Source organism: Musa acuminata, chromosome BXJ1-5 (assembly GCF_036884655.1).
Source record: "Musa acuminata AAA Group cultivar baxijiao chromosome BXJ1-5, Cavendish_Baxijiao_AAA, whole genome shotgun sequence".
NCBI classification, from domain to species: Eukaryota; Viridiplantae; Streptophyta; class Magnoliopsida; order Zingiberales; family Musaceae; genus Musa; species Musa acuminata.
The window spans coordinates 9670937-9690753 of record NC_088331.1 but is presented as its reverse complement, the minus strand read 5'-3'; the positions used below and the strand labels follow the sequence as shown (position 1 = coordinate 9690753).

General features: G+C 35.9%; 1 protein-coding gene across 2 annotated transcripts in view; it reads right to left on the bottom strand.

The window, feature by feature from the left end:
• The window catches only part of LOC135673694 (structural maintenance of chromosomes protein 6B-like), a 30362-nt gene that overhangs the window by 2649 nt on the left and 7896 nt on the right, over positions 1 to 19817 (bottom strand). For both annotated transcript variants that reach the window (XM_065182899.1, XM_065182900.1), the window contains exons 4-22: positions 19159 to 19214; positions 15747 to 15833; positions 15165 to 15485; positions 12842 to 12961; positions 11496 to 11630; positions 7927 to 8003; positions 7739 to 7814; positions 6323 to 6397; positions 6141 to 6245; positions 5837 to 6006; positions 5620 to 5722; positions 4286 to 4398; positions 3906 to 4110; positions 3707 to 3841; positions 3488 to 3602; positions 2089 to 2174; positions 1919 to 2014; positions 1328 to 1464; positions 1142 to 1244 (exon numbers count right to left, since the gene is read on the bottom strand). In XM_065182899.1, the coding sequence (XP_065038971.1) occupies positions 1142 to 1244; positions 1328 to 1464; positions 1919 to 2014; positions 2089 to 2174; positions 3488 to 3602; positions 3707 to 3841; positions 3906 to 4110; positions 4286 to 4398; positions 5620 to 5722; positions 5837 to 6006; positions 6141 to 6245; positions 6323 to 6397; positions 7739 to 7814; positions 7927 to 8003; positions 11496 to 11630; positions 12842 to 12961; positions 15165 to 15485; positions 15747 to 15833; positions 19159 to 19214 (2315 nt within the window). The remainder of the gene's footprint in view (positions 1 to 1141; positions 1245 to 1327; positions 1465 to 1918; positions 2015 to 2088; positions 2175 to 3487; positions 3603 to 3706; positions 3842 to 3905; positions 4111 to 4285; positions 4399 to 5619; positions 5723 to 5836; positions 6007 to 6140; positions 6246 to 6322; positions 6398 to 7738; positions 7815 to 7926; positions 8004 to 11495; positions 11631 to 12841; positions 12962 to 15164; positions 15486 to 15746; positions 15834 to 19158; positions 19215 to 19817) is intronic.

The window sequence follows — 19817 nt, the reverse complement described above, 5'->3', positions numbered from 1 at the left end:
GAAAAATTTAGTCACTGAGTGAAAATTTAACTCATAACATGGCCATTATGGAACACTTCATTGATAGTCAAGCTAAAGCAAGGTGATGGATAGGCATTGCTTGGTTGATAAGATACTAGCAAATCAAACATAAACTGAAAAGCCAGTGCATAGCAATATAGCCAATCAGCAGTTATCTCAAGAACAAAGTTCCTAACGAATACATGAGTAGCAAAACACGACACGGGACACTGACACAACACGACACAGACACAGTGATTTGTTGTTTTTAAAAAAATTAGGACATAGATCCGGTGAGGACACATGATTTTTAATATATATGTAGATATAATATTCGATTAACATGAGTTTTATAGTATTTATACTTAAATTTTATAAATAATTGAGTGAACAAATGAATATCATTGTACAGGTTGAAAAAATAAAAATCATCAAATAATATTTAACAATCTTCAGATAGAATTGATATATGTTTCTTTGCAACGATCTCTAGATTTCATTTCTAAAGAAGCATATGGCCCTCATGTGAGGGCCACATAAGCAAAACACCACATGCGAGTTTCTAACGTGTGTCTGACACATGTCAGACATGGGCATGTCCTCCAAATGCATGTGTCTGTGCTTCTTAGATCTGCATGCTTGAATATCAATCCATGTGATGATTTTTGCCAGGATCACCTCCATATCGTACAATCTAATCAACACTTAAGGAAAAATGAAATATTTGCAAAGGCATACAATAAAACATGAAGACCTTTAGACCATTTAGGATGAGAAAAGTAGAGAAAACAGAAACATAAGAATAAAAAGAATTTGATATTTATGGATAGAAAATTTAGGAGAATTAGGAGCCACTAAAAGTGAACAAAACTAGAGAGAAAAAGTTATTTCTTTCTGCTTAAACAATCCAGGGGCACAGACAATGATCTCTCATTTTCTTTTCAAATTTCTATCGTGACCCTACCTTTTTTTTCCCGCAACACTTTTCCTTGATGAATACCAAACAGATTGCTATATTCGAATGCATTTCTCCAGAAAAAGGACAAAAGCTTATGATTAACAATAACATGCACAACAAAAGAGCTACATAAGAAAACAGAAGATCCCAGCACAAATTCCTGCTACATAAAATGGAGTGTACATTTAGCTTCTCACGGAGTGCGGCATAGGTTTGTCGTTTTGTCAAAATTTTACGCTCCTTTTTATCATACAATGCTCTAAGATCATCAATGGATTCAGTGTATCTGCAAGAGAAACTAACTGAACTATTACCCCTCTTTAAGGTATCAAAAATATTTATATTGAAAGAAAGTACATCATATGAGACCTTTGGCTCTCATGCTGAAGCCTTTGTTTCAATCTGCTTAACTGGGCACTTAGTTGCTCAGGAGTAGACCCAGCAAAGCCTCCCAAAGCTTCCATTTCACACTCAGGACAAATGATGGATGCCTTCCTAAAATTTTCCTGGTGATTCACAAATAATGTATTTCATGAACATTTCACATGAAAAATTTGTTTGACAAAGAACAAACAAGAGAAAGACCAATTTAAGTGGTAGCAGTTATTTGTCATCCATTAGTCTTCTAAAATACAATCTGCGATTAGTGTCCATCAAGACATCTTTAAATGTCAAATTTTTAAAGGAGGCAAAAGACAATATTTGATGTACAAAACATCAAATTATTCAAAATTATAGATTAAATACTGTTATGAGACTCTAACCCAAGTAAGAAGGATCATAAGAGCATACTACCAAGGGTAACAATATTTTATTCATTCTATAAAAAATTGATCCAACCTTATTTTTTTCACTTTTTTTTTTGTCATAGAGTTATCTAATCAAACTTAATAAAGTTCAAGTAAAATAGAATCCATCATTAAACATTTAAGCGGCTATCAACTTGATGAAGCTAATAACCTGCCGTTTCTCTTGGAGTTTTTCACATTCTGCCTCTGCTTCCTTGATATCATGTAGTACTTTATTATGCATGACCCCTTCATAATGAACTTTCTCCTGAGAAGAAACATCAGCTAACTAAGAATTTACAGTTTTGTGTTTGATGTGAGTCAAGCAAAAGGGAAACATACTGCTTCTGCTGACTGTAACTTTTCTTCAGTAGACAATAATTCTCGCTCTGCTTTTTCAATGGCATCAATATCTTCTCTTGCCGAATCTGAATTACATTCAACATATTTTGAAATAGAACTTTAATATGATTGTTTATTGCAACCCATGCTCATAAAAAAGAGGAATAGAGGTAAATAAATCACCAACATGCAATACATTCATAACAGGTATGTGTTCATTTATGAAACAAGATGTAAGGTACAAGAAAATCAAGAATGATTATTAGATCTTCACAAAGATATTAAACCAGAAAAAATTCTTTGAACTATTTTTAAGACAAATCTCCATAAATGAGCTATTTCTATCCCAAGTAATGATCTGATTTGCCATGGCTGGTCAAGAAAAGATTCCATATATGAGCTATTATAACTTACTGTAAGAATATGTTCAAGTTATGAAAGTATGATTAATGTGATGGTATAGAAATAATTCTAACCATGTTAAAGGAAATGAATGATATGAAAGTCTCTCCCAAGAAAGGCAGAAAAATACAAAGGCCTATTGCAAATTAAGTTGTTTGATGGACAAGAACATAGTCGTACAACAAGAATACCAGCCAAACCCTTCTGATCCTACCACATATAAGTACACAAGATATTGAACCCAATAGAGGCATACCGGCATTTCAACAAATATTTCATAGGTTTCAATGATATACAATTTACCATGCCAATTTAAGAGAGGACTGGTGCAGGGTTACTATCTGAGATCCAATTCCTTGATTAGATCATAAGAAAAAACACTGAAACATTCATGCTAACACATGCCAAGACACATTAGCAAAATAGGTGCATGATCACAAATATGTGCATTGGCAAGACATTGTGCATATAATATGCAGCACATAGACTACTTGTACGAGCAAGTTATTTATCATGTCAGGATGTTGCTAGAATGAAATGCAACTCTTCTGGTGTGGTACAGCATGAACAGAAATAATCCATGCTCATTGAGAGACCTACAGCAACTATCAGAAAGAATATAAACAGATGGTACATGGAAAGACATGTGGTGTTATGTAATGTGATCACTAAACTTTTTTCACGGACTAATAAACATACATTGTAACTATAACGCAAAGAATTTTGATTTCCAAGCATAAGAAACACTGAGTAGTACTGAAAATTACCAGTGAAGTCTTTGCCTCATATATCATTATAAATCAAGGACAACTTTGTTACATAAAGCTATTGTTTTGTTTTTTTTAACATCTTCAAATGTTGGTTCTGTTTCCTTCATATCAAATTTAGGCTAAGAAAAACCAATGTGTTGATTTGGGCCTTAATTTGCATGTTAGTGCCCCTTTATTTGGAGCAAATAATCAAAGGACATCAAAGATGAACAGTTTTTCCCTCATACCGGACAAGTCCTTGAACGAAATTTTGAGATCATTGGCTTTTTCTTCTGCAGCAGTCATCTTAACCCTGATTTTCTCTTGTATCAATTCCTTCCCCTGTATCTCAACTTTTGTTTGCTAAAAAAAGAAAAAAAAAAACAGCAGGCAAGATACAATGAATTCCAAGCAGAAAATTCAGTTACAAAACAAACCATTAGTTGAAAGTGAAACTCGCAACATACTGAAATTTCTTTAAGAAGTTCCTCAACATTTGTTTCAGAGGCAGCAGCATTTTGCTCAGCAGCATAAGCATCCTTCATGCCTTGCAATGCAATTTGCTTAGATGTCAAAATTCTTTCTTCACTTACTCGTCGCTTCTGTGGGAACAAATGAAATGCATTAGAGACAGCACTACCTATCAGATCAGAAAAGAATTAATACCTTAGCACTATGTAATTGGCCTTCCATATCATGAAGCTCTTCCTCAGAAACCCTTTTCCTGCCTTTGCATTCTTGAACATGTCCTTTGACCTTAGAGGCTTCATTTTGAATAGAGTATATTTGGTCATCGACTGCACTGCATAGACGACCAGTCCTACCTCTTCTAGACGGAGGGAGGGTAGTCTGCACAGAACCTCTGGAAAACCTGTCTCACCAGAAAAATGATCGTCAGTCATAGCAATCTACACTAATGTTTGGAAAATACAATGAGAGACAATGTGTGATGATTCATTTTTCTAACTCACATTAATAGCATTAAAAACTGCAGGAAAAGGAAAATTGGAAAGAAACAAAAATGTGCCACAACAATGAAAGCTTACATCTTATATCCATCGGAAGTGTATACTTCCTTCAGATTTGGGATTCGCTGGTCAAATGCAACAGATTTGCCAACTTCATAGTCTTGAACAAGAACTTGCCTTTCAGCACTACCCTGCACCAGGGAAGAAAATTGACCATAGGACATCTTCTCAGTACATACAATAGGAACCATAAATGACTATTCCTGAACAAGAGTCGGGCAAACATGTGCAAGCGTACAAGAAGATGAAAAGCACTGACAAAGAGCATAATGATCAGATCCTCGATCAATTATGAGTTGAGCAATCCAGTAAGCAAGTATTCACACATAACTTTAGGAATTACATTTTTTAATCATTAGAACCTGTTGTATAGTAGTATTTACTATGCATTTGTAGTCAAATACCTATGATATGAACACAACTAAATCTATGAATAGTATGGACTATGGAGAAACGATTGGTTTCAATCAGGAACAGACAAAAGTGAAAACATCATCTTCTTTCAGATCATAAACACAAAATTCAAAACAAACAGTGTAATTATGGTTGCATCCTCCACAAAATGAACGATTTTGATGTATGGAATGAATCTAGAAACCTTCCTCTCTGTTAATAGTATACTAATATTACCTTTGGGGCCATATCACAGAAATTGTGTTCAAATCCATCATTCACTTTTCATCTCATAAATAACTGAGCTTAGAACATGCAATGCATACCCACAAGCACTAAAGTATTGTTTGTTTCTACCCAAGTAACATCTAATATAAATTAGAATGGCATTAGCATAAAAAACTTGAATATAATAAATCACTTGACAACCGAAATGTAGACTTTTGTTTCTTTAAAAAGACTTCTTCTCAAATATATATATCTGAGATTAACCTCACCATAAAAATAATTCTTTAGGCAGCCTTTTATGGTTAACACAGAAATCACTGCCCAGGATTATATCTCACAAAAATCACTGCCCAGGATAGCAGTTTGAATGAAGTAGAACCACAACAATCCATAGCTGTTCTTTTACACAAACCACTATCAACAACAGCAGTTCCTTCAAAATAAAAACTACCTTTCTAAACAAGTTGGGGCCAACCATCCTATCATGCTTGCTTCTCACTAAAAGAATACTCTCATAAAAGTTTTTGAGATGAAACTAGCTTTTGAAATATGGTTCTAGGTTACCTAGGAAAACATAATAAAACATCTAATACAAAAATAATAACACATAAATTAGTTATATGAAAAAAATATAATAAAGCAGTTAAGGCACTCTTCACATGGTAGAACCATGGCATCTAAGGTTACAGAAGAATAACAACAATTTATCAAAGTTCCAAAAATATACTAACCATATCTACCAACACGTTGAATACAGTAGGATTCTCGGTGTGTAAAACAGATAAAGTAGTCGGATGATTTGTCACAGGAAGTGAGTTGTTTGGAATTTTTAGCCTGCATATGATAAGTAAACATGAAAAGACTCCTTTTTACTCTTACATGCTGCAGGAGGGTCATATATATATATATATATATATATATAACCTAACAAAAGGAAAAAATAATTACCATGGTCTTGAAAAGTCATAGATGATGATCTGAAGGTCATGGTAGTTTGCTTCTCTAGAACAAGCTCGTAAAAGAAGTGAATCCTTATGGTTGGTGACTATAAAAGCGTCTAATAACTTCCCGATAGCACAGTCAACTGCTAAGGCCCATATGTCACCATTAACCAATGTCTGTGTCATGAAATTACAATTTCAATTGCTGGCAAAGTATTTATATTGAAATCACATGAGAATGTTAGCCATATATCACTATGTAATAGTTAAGCTTGAAAAGAACAAAGAATCAATTGGTGGACTCCACGTACGACATGAGCTCCAATTGGACCAATAGGGGGACTTTTGAATTTGTCATGATGTCTATCAATAGATTTTAAAAGCCTAAGCACCTTTTCTCCACCAAAAGCTGTTACCTGAAAACAATAAATGAATACCAAGTAAAAGATGCATCTGTTAGCCAACCAGTATAACACAGTTAAATAAATTGTACTCTGTTTGTTTGGCGCTGCTGAAGCTGGCGTATCTGTGAATGTAACTCACGATATTTTCTCTCATTTTCATCAATCTGCAAACATCAGCTAAAATTTTTAGATAGCCAATGCACGGACCAAAAAAATACAACAAAGTACAAACTAATGAAGAACCTTAAAAACCCAAGACACACAGAGGCGACAAGAAAGAGATGCAACCGCCATTTTGACATGAACTTCTATAACTGCTTGAGCTTTATAATTTAAGAATGAAACATTTCCCTTTTATTGGACTTCTACCTTCACTAAACGGATGTTCCATTATTGGTTTAAAATACCAGTCAAATTTGTAAGCACCAAGCAGTATTTACTGGTCCAACCAAGCACTGGTAGCTAAATGTTGATGAGTACCAGTCAGTATACAACTCATTTTATTTCTTTTATGATCCTAGTCAAAAATACCAAGGATTACAACTTTGTACACCTCCCAGCATCTCAGGTACCATACAAATTCAATAGGTTGTTGAAAGTTGAAACAACTTTCAAATTCCATCATTGTTATAAACATGGGTTTCTCATATGCTGCATATAGTAATAGATATTATGAGTGCATATTAAAGTGTCAAGATACCAAGAGAAAAGAGAATGTGTAAGAGATGTAACTTAAGTCGCATTATGTACTACATTAACTTACCTAATGCTGTAAGAACTCAGACTGTTAGAAGATAAACAAAAAATAAAAGCAAAAAATATCCACTACTAATAATATTATGATCGATCAGACCACAAAAATGTAAGTTATCAACTCCATAATGATGCTCAATAGACCCTCACATTAAGCCAAACTTCTAACATTCATGTAATTTGCTCCTAAGAAAAGGGAAGAGATACTTGCTTCCAGAAGATGGGTGAGCACCCAAATTGCATTTTTTTTTCCCTTTTGTGGCAACCAGCATAATACATAAAGCATCTTTAACCTGATTTTATATGAATATTTGTCAAGCACCATGAAGTGCCATAATATCTTATGAAGCTAGCAGGTACCCATGATATTTGTCAAACTCCCTACACGTAGATGAGGATGGGGTACCCAATTCTCAATATATACTGATGTCTTTGCAAAACACAGGAACTACAGGATCTCTAAAATGAAAGCCCAACAACTTTTGCCTATACCGTTGCCAACTCAGTTCTCACTACCTTCCCTCGCATTAGTTTGCTCATTCACGTACACACTCAAACCAAAAAACTTCGTCCCTGCTCCCTCCCCTGTTTCTTCAGGCCATGAGTCCTCTATCCATCTTTTACTGGGGGAAAGTTTTTGTTGTATATATAATTAGGTAGGCAGATTATGCAGTTTAGTGTCCAAGGAGACACCTCCCAGAACCAATATGTATGAACCAAAGGAACATGGAATCTTTATTGCGACAGTCTACCTCTTTAGACATCTCATTCGTAGCATTTCTAGCAACTGATAACTTCTCTGACATAGATAATTCTTCCTCCTGCAACCTGAAACCAACTACAGAAAAATTAAGTGTAAAGAACAACAACCTAAAAGAACAGAATTCTTAACCACAATTACAAGTCCAAACACCAAATAGGAAACATCAAAATTAATAACCTTGTAAAATTTGTATGAGCTATATCAACCTCATTTTGGAGTTTCTTCATTTGTTCTTCAATCTTGGACACCTCAGCCTTAGATTGAAAATCACACAAAGTTACTGATGCCATATTCATGCTAGCTCCATGTTTCCAAAAGAAATGATATATACATGCAAAGATTGTCAAAGAATTAAAGTTGGCCTACTTTCAGCTAACAAAATCATGCACATAATATATGATTTCAGCTATTAACAAAGCAAAAAAAATACATGGATGAAACTGCCCATGATATGAATCCCTTCGACAATCAGCAAATTTAGAACATCATAACAAGTATCTCACCAGGCTCCAAAATATCCTTGTTTATGCAGATGCTTTCATCAATCAATGAAGCTTATGATAAATTAATTTGTTGTTAAAATGGTGTCCTTGCCCCAGTACTGATTGATTTCATTGAATGTATAATCGAAGGGTTTAACATAGATGATAGATGACCTAGATTTCATCCATTTTTGGCCCTTGAATCATTACAGCAAGGACAATTTTTCAGTTTCAGCGGCTAGAAACACCTTGTATACTTGGTTATTAGTCATAAGCAGATCCAGGTCTGATTTGCAATATTAACAAAAAATATATATATGAAAAGCTTCAATACCTTACTGTAACGGACAAACTTCTAAACAAGATGTTGGATGTAATGCTTATGTCTGTCCGTTGTCTTTTGGCATGTTCATGCATTGTACAGCAGGTAGAGGGGCGGCCGAAGGCTAAATAGTCCCATGTTAGTTGGGTTGGTGGCCTCTTTAGGCTTGTAAATAAAGGTTGTGTCATGTGGACACGTGCGAGAGCTTTTCGGTCTGTAATGGACCATTTTACCCTTTGTTGTGCAACTATTCAGAGCTTGTAAAGTCTGTTTGTAATTTGCATTGTCTATGAAGTGTTTTTCGGACATGTTTGCTTGTGGATCCCGATTGAGGCGTTCTCTTTAACCCGTTCTCTCTTTTGTTGGTCCTAAGGGACAATGGGAGGCTTCGGGGAGGCTGACCTTTGCGGACGGACGCGCGAGGGTGCCGCACGCCTTAGGCAAAACCAGCTAAGGTCGTGACATTATGGTATCAGAGCAGGACAAGCACTCATAGAAACACTTGACATGCAAATGTGGGGGACCTAGCGGGGCTGCGTTGAGGGCAGTCAGCACGCGCGACCGTTTGAGGGAAAATGGGCATGGAGATGTAGGGAAAAGAGTCGCTTAGAGGAGCGGGCATCTAACATTGGCATTCAGAGGAATGACCAACCCTTCGCGCAAAAGGCATCACGAGAACATGCAAGCTTGGAAGAATGCGGAGCGCACAAAGGTTGGGATGGCTGAGTTTGAGCTACGGCTCAACGTTGGCAACTTGACTTGATGGTGCTCAAGGCAAGCAACGCGCTTGGCAAAGGATGAGACCATGCAAAGTGGAATGAGTTGCTCAGCGACCGAATGAGTTGTGCAAAGCTCACAGAGGTGAGGGGAATTGCTAACTCGAAGAATTTGGTACTCATGCATAGGCTTGTATGCGGACGATGGAATGTTCGTGGCCATCCCAAGGCGGCCGAGACTCGGCGCCATGGAGCATTGAAACTTTCTCTTCGGCATGCAAAGGATACGTCCGGAAGAGGCTGAAGTGTGCAACGAGTTCAGCATGTTGCTAGGCCTTGAGGGGTGGCGGTGGCTGTATTGACGTGGAGGCACAATCTAGCAAGTGCGTTTGCAAGAGGCAGAACAATGCACAGTTTGTTCAGCAGATCGGAGTAGTCCAAGGGGATGGTGGTCTCCGAAACGAAGAGAGATATTGCTCCAACGGGACAGTTATCTAGGAGGGATAAGTCTCGACACTCCAGGGGGAGAATCATGTGAGACGGACTTCACATGTTGAGGAGGAGTACCTCACAAACAACAACTTCACGAAGCTCGATGGACTGAGCAAGCGGCGAGGAGTTGTCGCATGATCTCGCTCGAGAGAATGCATTGGTGGATGCATTGCGAGATCAAGTGGGGGAGCGACCTAAAGCAACTTATGAAGGTACACTTGGAGTCGATGTGGAGATCGGACTCAAGGGAGGGCTGACCCGTGGAATGGTGGGCGCGAGGGCCACCATCGACTCAATGCAAAAACGAGGAGCGGAACAACTTGGGTGTAACTTGGCGAAGTACCCAAGCCGCATGAAGGGAGCCAGCATAGAAGTTGGAACATGGAGCAGAGGCACAGTGCTTTCCTTAGACAGAGGTCAAGGACATGAACTCTTGCAGAGGCAAGAGTAGGATCATGTTGTTCCATGGGTCCTTCTTTCTGACGGAGCGGACTCATCTTGCATGGTGCCAAAGACGAAGGGAGCTTCGCGGCACATGCACCTTATCTCGGAGGAGCATTTGATGGAGGAACTAAGGCGACTCAATTTGCGGAGGCGAAGTTGGGTTCAGAAGGCCTTAGCACGGGGCAAGAGGACGCAGAGGCGGGTACTCTTGAAGAATATGCCACAGTGTTGCCATTCAAGTTGCCATGAAGGAAGCAGTACGCAGCGGAGATTGTGCTGTTAGGGGCAGAGGCCCAGGATCCAGACAATGGTGCACAAACTATAGGGAAGTCGGTGGACTTCGGGAGCTACTAGGCGACGGACTGTCCTAGAGCGGTGCTTCATCTAGGTGTGACCCAAGAGTGGGTGGATGAAGGTCGATTGCCAAAGGAGCGAACAAATTCGAAGGTGGAGGAGACCCTGCGATGTATTGGCAGAGGCCACACATGGAGGGTTCACAATTCGAGTTTATTCCACAAGGATCAGAATGCAATGGAGATGTCACCAGGAGGCGACATGGTGCAGCGGATCGTGGTGGAACAGTTTGTGGCAATGCGACGCACACGACATTGTCCCGTGAGGGATGAGATCATATGGAGGTATGATCGGGAGCTACCGGGAGCTCCGCTTTGGTGAACAACACGACGGCAAGAAGGGCTATAGATTCAAGGAGTGAAGGCCATGGTACCGCAGAGGCGGGTCTTCCGGGCGTGCACCGAATTTTGCATTGGATGAAAACCTTGGTCATCAGCATATGGGGGCGTGCACCGAATTTTATATCTACAGTCTACTTATAATGACATGTTTACACTGGTATACACATAATTATGTATACAACTTTAAACAATGCACAAATTAATAAAAAATTAGCAATGACTAGAGATTTAAATACAAATAAAAAAATAAAAATGAAGTTATTTGATATATTATGTACAATTTCACAAGAATAAAATAGTTAAAATATCTAAATTTAAGAACTGAACTATCTGACTTATGTGACATATATTACTTTTAGTTACTTTATAATGCATCAGTGGTACTTACTTTCAGTTACATGATATCTCAGTATATTAATGCCGCCCATGTTTCAGCATAAAATGTACACTAAAAGCTTTTGGACACATAAAGCATGAGTATGAAGTTCTACCCTCGAAGTACATCACATATGAAATTTTATGATAATTTAAAGTGGATGTATTCATTTGATCACAAAAAGTATGAGCAATGTATAAGAAATACAGATATGCAAACCTGTGTATTTCTTTTATATTGCTCCTTAATATCATGAATTTGCTGCTCAAGCAACTTTACACGATGAGTCAGTTTCCTAACCATGTTATTTTCTCGAGAATACTCCCCTTCAAGCTCAAGCTTGTCTTTCGTAGCCTACAAAATTAAACAGGTTATAATATATTTTACCAAGATTGTGGCATCAGAGCAGATCTAAGGTATCATGATTGGTAAAGCTCAACTTTGCCAAGATTGCAAACAAACAGATGAATGCACCACCAAGAAAAGCTATCATGTGATATAAGGTATGAACAAAAACTAGTACAAGAAGAAGCAAGCACATGATGTTTGATGCAGGGTTTCATATACCGATCAGTACAGTGCACACCGGCCAGTATCAGACAGACTATGCAGTTTGGTACCAATCGGTGTGTTTTATTATTTTGTATGTTGGTACCGGATTGGTATGGATCAGTATACTGCATGGTCCACTGGTACTGTACTAGCATGGTAGATTACTGATACTGGCACCAAACAAAGATTCAAAACCTTATTTTAATGAAATTCATATGATTTTCTTTTGTATACATGAGAAGTTGAGAAGAATTAAAAAGAAAATATATTATTTCCTATTTTCCTTTATGTTGAAAAAAGAGTGCATGTTTGTGGTCCAACTAAATGGTTCCTTTAGAAGTAAAGCAAGCACATCATCCTCCAGGAATGATTCAGTTTAGTCTTCCTAGTATAGGAGGCTAAAAGACTTTATTAGCTTCCCTATATAAAAAGAGCAATAGCTTACCCAAAGCACATCATCTTAGCTAAGAAGTATGTAACAATTACAAAGAAATTTGGAACTGCAGGTTAATGTCATGACAACTTACCCAAAACCAGCATAAAAAAGAAATAAAAAATGAGAAAGATTATCATAGCCAAGTGCATTAAACAAATTTAATGAGCAACTTATAATTCAAAAAAAAATGGTCCATGGCAAATCAATTAGAATGCTATCCTGAAGTGTAACAAAAGAAATTTATATAGATCAGCAGTTACAACATATCATGTATCAGAAAAGGTACAGCATCCAGATTAGAAACAGAAGATCTCTCAGTCCAACACAAGAGATGGAAAATGTGCAACCCCAAATAGTTTGGGTCAAAGTCTCATTACCATTGTTGCAGTCTTTTATCGCTAAATACTCAGTAATCATACCAATGAGATAACAGCAAGGTCAAGAACCTTATAAAATTAACCCATCAATTTCCAAGTCAACCAAAAGAAACCAACTAAAGGAGAGAAAAAACTTGATACAGCATCTACAACTGTTTAACCAACAATAGACCAATGATCAATAAAAAATAATTGCATACAGCCGAAAGGCAGTGCTGCAGTTCATCTTTCAATTTTCTTGCTTCTGAAGTCTTCTCCATTAAGTGTGCTATTTCAGCTTTCTTAGAAGCAAGTAATCCCTTCAACTCATCCACAAGAGCCTAACAAGGATAACCAGGAAAAACAATGTCAATGAAATCTTCCAGATAAAATAAAATTAAGTGAGCACATAATATTTTGCAAAAAAAAAACATGATACATTTCAACAAACATAAATATTTATCAGCTTAAACACCTTGAGTGAAAAGTACCTGCAATATAAACAATCACAAGATAGAAAAATAAGCCAGAAATAGAACTATAAAATTATTGTTGAAATAGCCAAAACAAGTTGGCTCACAATGACATAAATTAAAAATGCAAGAAATGTATTTTTTTACTCATCCTACTTTAGAAATATTCGACTAATTTTAGATATTAACAGCTACAGCAGACTCATGCTCTTCCACAACTATGGTTATGAATGCAATAATCAACTGAAAGAAAAAAAGACAGGTGATAATTCTCCTTTCTTCCTCTTTTCCTTGGTGATAAGAATTCCTCCAAATTCATATCCTTCTTTTTTTTTTTCATCATTCTTTGCTACTTGTTTACCGTTCCCTAACTTTCCTTGCACTTGGCCACTTCTTTGGGAGAAAGGCCACTCTAGTTCTTTTGCTGCTGATAAAGCTAAAGCACATACCTGTAATAACTAGCACACCACAGCCAAACCAACCAAAATAAGTGTGTGAGCTTGTAGATTCAGGTCTTATCAAATCAAATGCAACTAGAAAATTAACCCCTTTGAAACACCTAAATCAACCACAAAGTTCAAAAATTAAAAAAAAAACAAGTCCAAGGTTCAAGTAATAATCCAGACTAAGTGAAAATTGCCCTTTAGTGTTAAATAAACGCAGCAAGATTACACCATTTAACTAGTGCTTCTCTAGCTTCACAAGAGAAGCAACCTCCCACAAGCAAATTTAGAAGAACACCAAAGTTCTTATTGCAAGAATCAAGGTATACATTTTCAAATGATACCGCCCGGTATGGGCAGTACATACCAGTCCGACAGTAAACTGGTACACGGACCGCTCGCTACCGGGTGGTATATATATATATATATATATATATATATATATATATATATATATATATATATATATATATATATATATATATATATATTTATTTATTTATTTATTTATTTATTTATTTATTTATTTATTTATTTATTTATTTATTTCTGGCTGTTTCAACAATAAAAAAATACATTCTCTCGACGACGTCACCGAGCCTGGGAGAAGAGAGACGTCACACATTTTTTTAAAAAAATTTATATAAATATATATATATATATATAAATAGATATATAAATAAAATATTATATATATATATATATATATATAGAGGCGACGTCACACATTTTTTTTAACTTTTATATATAAATACATAAATAAATAGATATAGAAATAAAAGATTATATTTATATATAGAGAGAGAGAGGCAACGTCGCCCCTCTTGGGAGAACAAAGGCGACGTCGCCGAAGCGAGAGAATATCGAACGGTATACCGAGCAGTATATAGTACCGTACCATACCGAGAGAATATCGAAACTTCGGTACGGTATGATATTTTAATCCTTGACAGGAATAACACAAAAAATATATATATTAAGTGATGCCCAAAGAGGCTTACAATGGCTTTATTTTGTTATAGTGCACATTGGGCATGATTAGAAACCTAAATGGAGCCAATTAAGCCACGGTCTCACTAGACCCAAACAACAACATCTTAATTTTGGGCCATAGATGTCAGACGGCCCTAGCCTTGGAAAGATCAGCCAGAATATGTGTTTAGCACAACCTCATTTGATGTAAACTACCTTAAATCATACAACAATTGAAAATATAACTTGGAGATTACATATGAAATAGTGTAGCATCTAAAAAAAGAGGTCCCTAACAGCTTTTGGTCTCCTTTCAAGTCAACCAAAATGAGAAATTTAATATCATTCCCAAACACAGAAATCACATCTTAGTTCAAGTTTATTAAATGGCAGAAAAAGAAGGCTATCAAACATGACAAAATTCTGCCTGCAAGAACAATAAGGTAATACGCTTTAAGAAAAAACTAACAGGATTACTTTTGTCTGATGTTGTCCTGTGTGAAGAATTCTGTATGACACTATAAGCTAACCAAAAAGGTGAAGGATATATCAGGTGTTAGATAAAGTAAGTCAATAGATCAACACACTAGTATGATGCCTGATAAGTCAAATAACACAAGGCTGAAGGAAAACATTACAGTCAGTATATAGCTTACCGTATATTTGTCAATTCTTGTTTGACAAGTGGGAATACGTTCTTTAAGCACTTCAAGTTTGACATTTTGCTCCTGGATTTCCCTGTCAACATCATATACCCATGACCATGCCAGCTTTTTTTTCAAATGTTGCACTTCTTGAGCAATTTCTTCTACATGCTCCATAGCCTTGATCTTGTTACGCAACTCATCGAGTTCCCTGATAATGGGCCTTATTGATGACTCTAGTTCATCAACAATCTCATTTGCAGCAGACAGCTCAGTCCTGATATTCTGTAGAAGCTCACTGACTTGTTGAAGAAGTGTAGCTTTGAAAAAGAACTGTGCAAAAAGTATATGTTTATAGAACACTTGAAAAAAGAAATTAAAATAGCTAGTGGAACAGAATCATCACGAAAACTATCACAACATTGCAGTTTATTTCTTCCTTAAATCTAAAGCAATATATACTTTTACATTCTTAAAATAAACATAAACTTAAAAGAAAAACTTCAAACGAACTCATGGAACTAACAGTCGAGGCACAAATATTCACTAAAATTAAATACAATATTATTCACCAAAGTTAAATTCAATATTCACCTTAAATTTGTCTTTATCACTCCCAGAATGTAAAAACTCTCTGCTTTTGTCTTGGCTCATTATGACACATGGATTTTCCACATCAATCTGCAAGAATTATAATATGTCACCTAAGAGTAAATATAAGCCTTCATGAACAAATTATTACCCATATTATACAAATGAGATTTTCAAAACAAGCAATCAAAGCATACAACCATGGAATGGCTTGACTGAAAGATCATCAGCAAGATTACAGGATAAGATTTTCCTGGTTAACCTGCATAGCAATAGTCTGAACAGCAACTAAAGGAAAGAAGAAACAGGGTTATATGTTTTTAATCATGAATTCATATATTGCAGTGTGCCAACTACCAGGTCTACCAACCATATATTGCAACCCATCATGCAATATAGCATGCCATATCAAAGTATATTGATGCTTCAAGTGATATTTGATGGTTTTTCTAGTGATATACTGAAGTATACTATGTTATACCAACATTCCACAACAGATCAAGAGGGGACAGATACATAACCAATATCCAGGATTTAATCCCTTTTCTCCTAACCAATATATGTCTATATGGAAGTACAAAGAGTCAAAGACCAATACAAGGTCAGTATCCAGTATTTAAAATCTTTCTTTCTCCTAACTATTACAATAAAAAAAGAAAGTCTGCATGCTACAAAATTGTATCAAACAATGAGTCATTCAGACCAAGTCGTGCTTTCTATTCTTTTCAAGCTAAATCATTAATGTTTCATGGAACATGGATTACTTAACCAACACGAGTTCTACCAATTATTTTGGTCACCATCAAAATCTCTCTCATGCAATAAATTTGAAAACCACTAATTTTGGTTTCTCGATTTCAGACAACGTACAGTCAATATAAACTTTTAATACCAATATGGGACTACTAACCAAAAAGTTTTGATTTTCCAACCAAACAGAAGCAGCACAAACGTGGCTTAATCAGATTTGATCAAGGTAAGTAAAATTGGTCATCAATTCACATTCATATAAGCAGATACGTGATTAGATCAACCTATTGTGCATCTGTTAACATTGGCATCCCTCCAGCCTAAAAAATCCCTGATCACATGGAATCCAAAAATGTTTTAGGAATCAAACATTTTACATTGATTTTCACTGTAGTGTACAAGTAAATAAAACACACAACACACTGAAATTCATGAAGAACACAGAATACTTCATGCCAAGTAATAGATAATTATGCTTATTTCCTTTTCGCAAATTATATGAAAGCATATGTTCCACATCAATAGAGTAAAAACTAAAAAGCAACCTGTTTCTTAGAGCATATGATATTTCTTTCCTTTTTATACTGCTGGAGTGTTGCTTAGCTTAAGTTAGCATAAGCATCATCACATGTAGGAGACTGGTGGCCATCTTCCACAAATATATGGAACAACAACTTAAACAAACTGCCTAAGATATATTAATACTACAGTTTAGCTCACATCTTGTTACAAAGATTTAATGTGTCCAAGTCTATAACCACTTCCAGGTAACACCAGCAAAATGTTAGACCATTAGCGTATGGGTAACACCAGTAAAATTTTAGACCATTACCTAGTTATGCTATTAAGTACCGAAAAATAGCATTGAATTTTGTTGCAACGACTCATCACGCAAACTATATGAGAAAATACTCGATAAAATTCTAGTGCAACAATGAATAATTGGATGCAGAGCTCCACCTGCACATGCACTAAGTTACTATGTGGAGAAGTGTACGATATCAAGATTTTGCTCAATGAGGGTGATAAAAAAATACAATTTTTTTCAATGTTAAAGCAAGCCAAAGAAGAGAACTTATGAAAAGAAGAAATCTTTCTCTACTTTTCTGCATATACATCCATCCAACACTCCAAGCCAAGATAAAATGACTATGAGATTTTCCCAGACCTTTCGGAAGATAATTCAAAGAATATAATTAACTCTTCTCATAGCATTATGAACCAACAAGACATATTTGAAAGTTAAATAATTCATTCGTTAGTTCCTGAGACAAAAAAATCCCTAAAACTACATCAACCTATACATATATAACGAAGCATTGAAACTAATTATGAGAGCTCCTGCAAATAGACTAAAAACTCTAGTTCCTGATAGTCTGATACTATAGATGACACACAAGACTTTCATTCCAGGTGTTTAATCGCTTCTGATTATTTGATTGTTTTTTGGATATTTCAAGGGCCTATGATAAGGTTGAACAGCCATTCAAGTATCAACTGATGCTGAGGTTGGGGTTTGGTAACAATTAGGTGTCCAAGATAATAAAACACATACAATGTCATATTTGATTCGTATTAATGGCAAAACATGTCCTTCCCAGGACTCCATTAAGGAGATCCTCTGTCTCCTCATTTGTCTTTATTCTGAGCTCACAGCTTGTCAAGCGTTAAACAGACACAAATTTACAGCAACAAAGTAGATTCTGAACCATTACCCACTTTTTTTTTTTTTGCATGTGACAGTATCATTGTTTCAAGAAAAAATATAGAAGAGTGTGAACAGATTGTAAATTGATTCTAAACATACGAATTAGAATCAGGGCAAACAACAATAACATAGAAATCTAAAACTGTTTCTGCAGGAAAGTTTACAATATACTATCCAGAAGGAAATGAAGGTGCAGTTTGTCAGATCTAATGTAACTTATCTAAGATCTGTCTGGGCGCATTAGCAGATCAATACAATACTTTTTCCCTTTTAAAGACTGACAAAATGTGAACTAAATAGCATGGTTTTACATCTCAGTGCCATACCCATTTAGGTAATCTATTAGACCAGTATGATACCAGTGTACCATGTAGTGAGTACACTGACCTGTATTGCTCAGTGCCGGCCAAAAGATAATAAAGAAATACCAGACCAATACCCACCCACACGGTCTAATATCGGTCCTTAGTGGGACTGGTATATACCAGTTGATACATCGTACTACCAACGGTATTCAAAACCTTGCTAAATAGCATGGCTTAGTGCCCAAACTAACCAAATAGCCAAAGTGCCACCATGGCAGTCCATGTAAATCCTGAGTAGCTTTAGAATTTCGCTATCATAGATATCCGCTGCAAATAAAATGAACACAACTACAGAAAGCCCACAAACAAGCCACTACTGAGCAATAAGAGTCAGTACAGTTTCTATGTTCACGCTAAGAAAAACTAGCATTAATAGAATTGATGATGAGTGTTTTTACAAAACAACTTAGCTGATGCTTCTCATATCCAACTATTGGCACAGTATGAACTTCTTGAGACATGAGGTTCCAGAAAGGAACAGGAACCGAAAATAAAGAATGTGGAGGATTGTTCTTATATTCAATTGCAAAGCATGTGCATGAAATAGTTGCTAAGATGTAGCATAATGATGGAATGAAAGTTTAATACTCACATTGAAGTGCTCCACTAGCTCACGTAGCTCATCTTTCCGATTAGAGACCTTCTTCCCTATTCAAAAACATAAAACTAATATAGATGAACAACACCAAACACTTATTAAATGACTAAACTCAGTATTTAATGTGTGATTTACCATAGAAAAATAATATAAAATATTGTAATAGAAAAGAATTCAAAGTTTAATTTGATTCCCATCACTTCCTATATAAATGAAAATGCTCAATCAATAATCCATAGAGATTCTTCTCAGAAGAAAAACTTCTACATATTTTTTATGTAGTTGAACTGCTTTTCTTTTCAGATTAAATTAACTTAATATAATCAGCAAAAATCCTGCATGCAAATTCCAATGGCACTATGGATAAATACATTACCAGTAAAGTTGTTACATATTTCAGAAGCAACTCTAAACTTGACCCATTCACTCTAAAATCAGTGTTGACCACGTAGAAAATTAACTCTTGTAAGCAGGTGAAATATGTGATCTAGCACATGTAATCATATATTTGTTTGTAGAAAAAGCAATAGGAAATACAGCATTCATGCTAGAGAGAGTATCTTTTAAGTATAAAGCTACAGATCTCGAATAACTATATCCAGTGACACAAAGCTTGAATACTGTTCTTTAGTAATAAATTGCAATTCATTGAC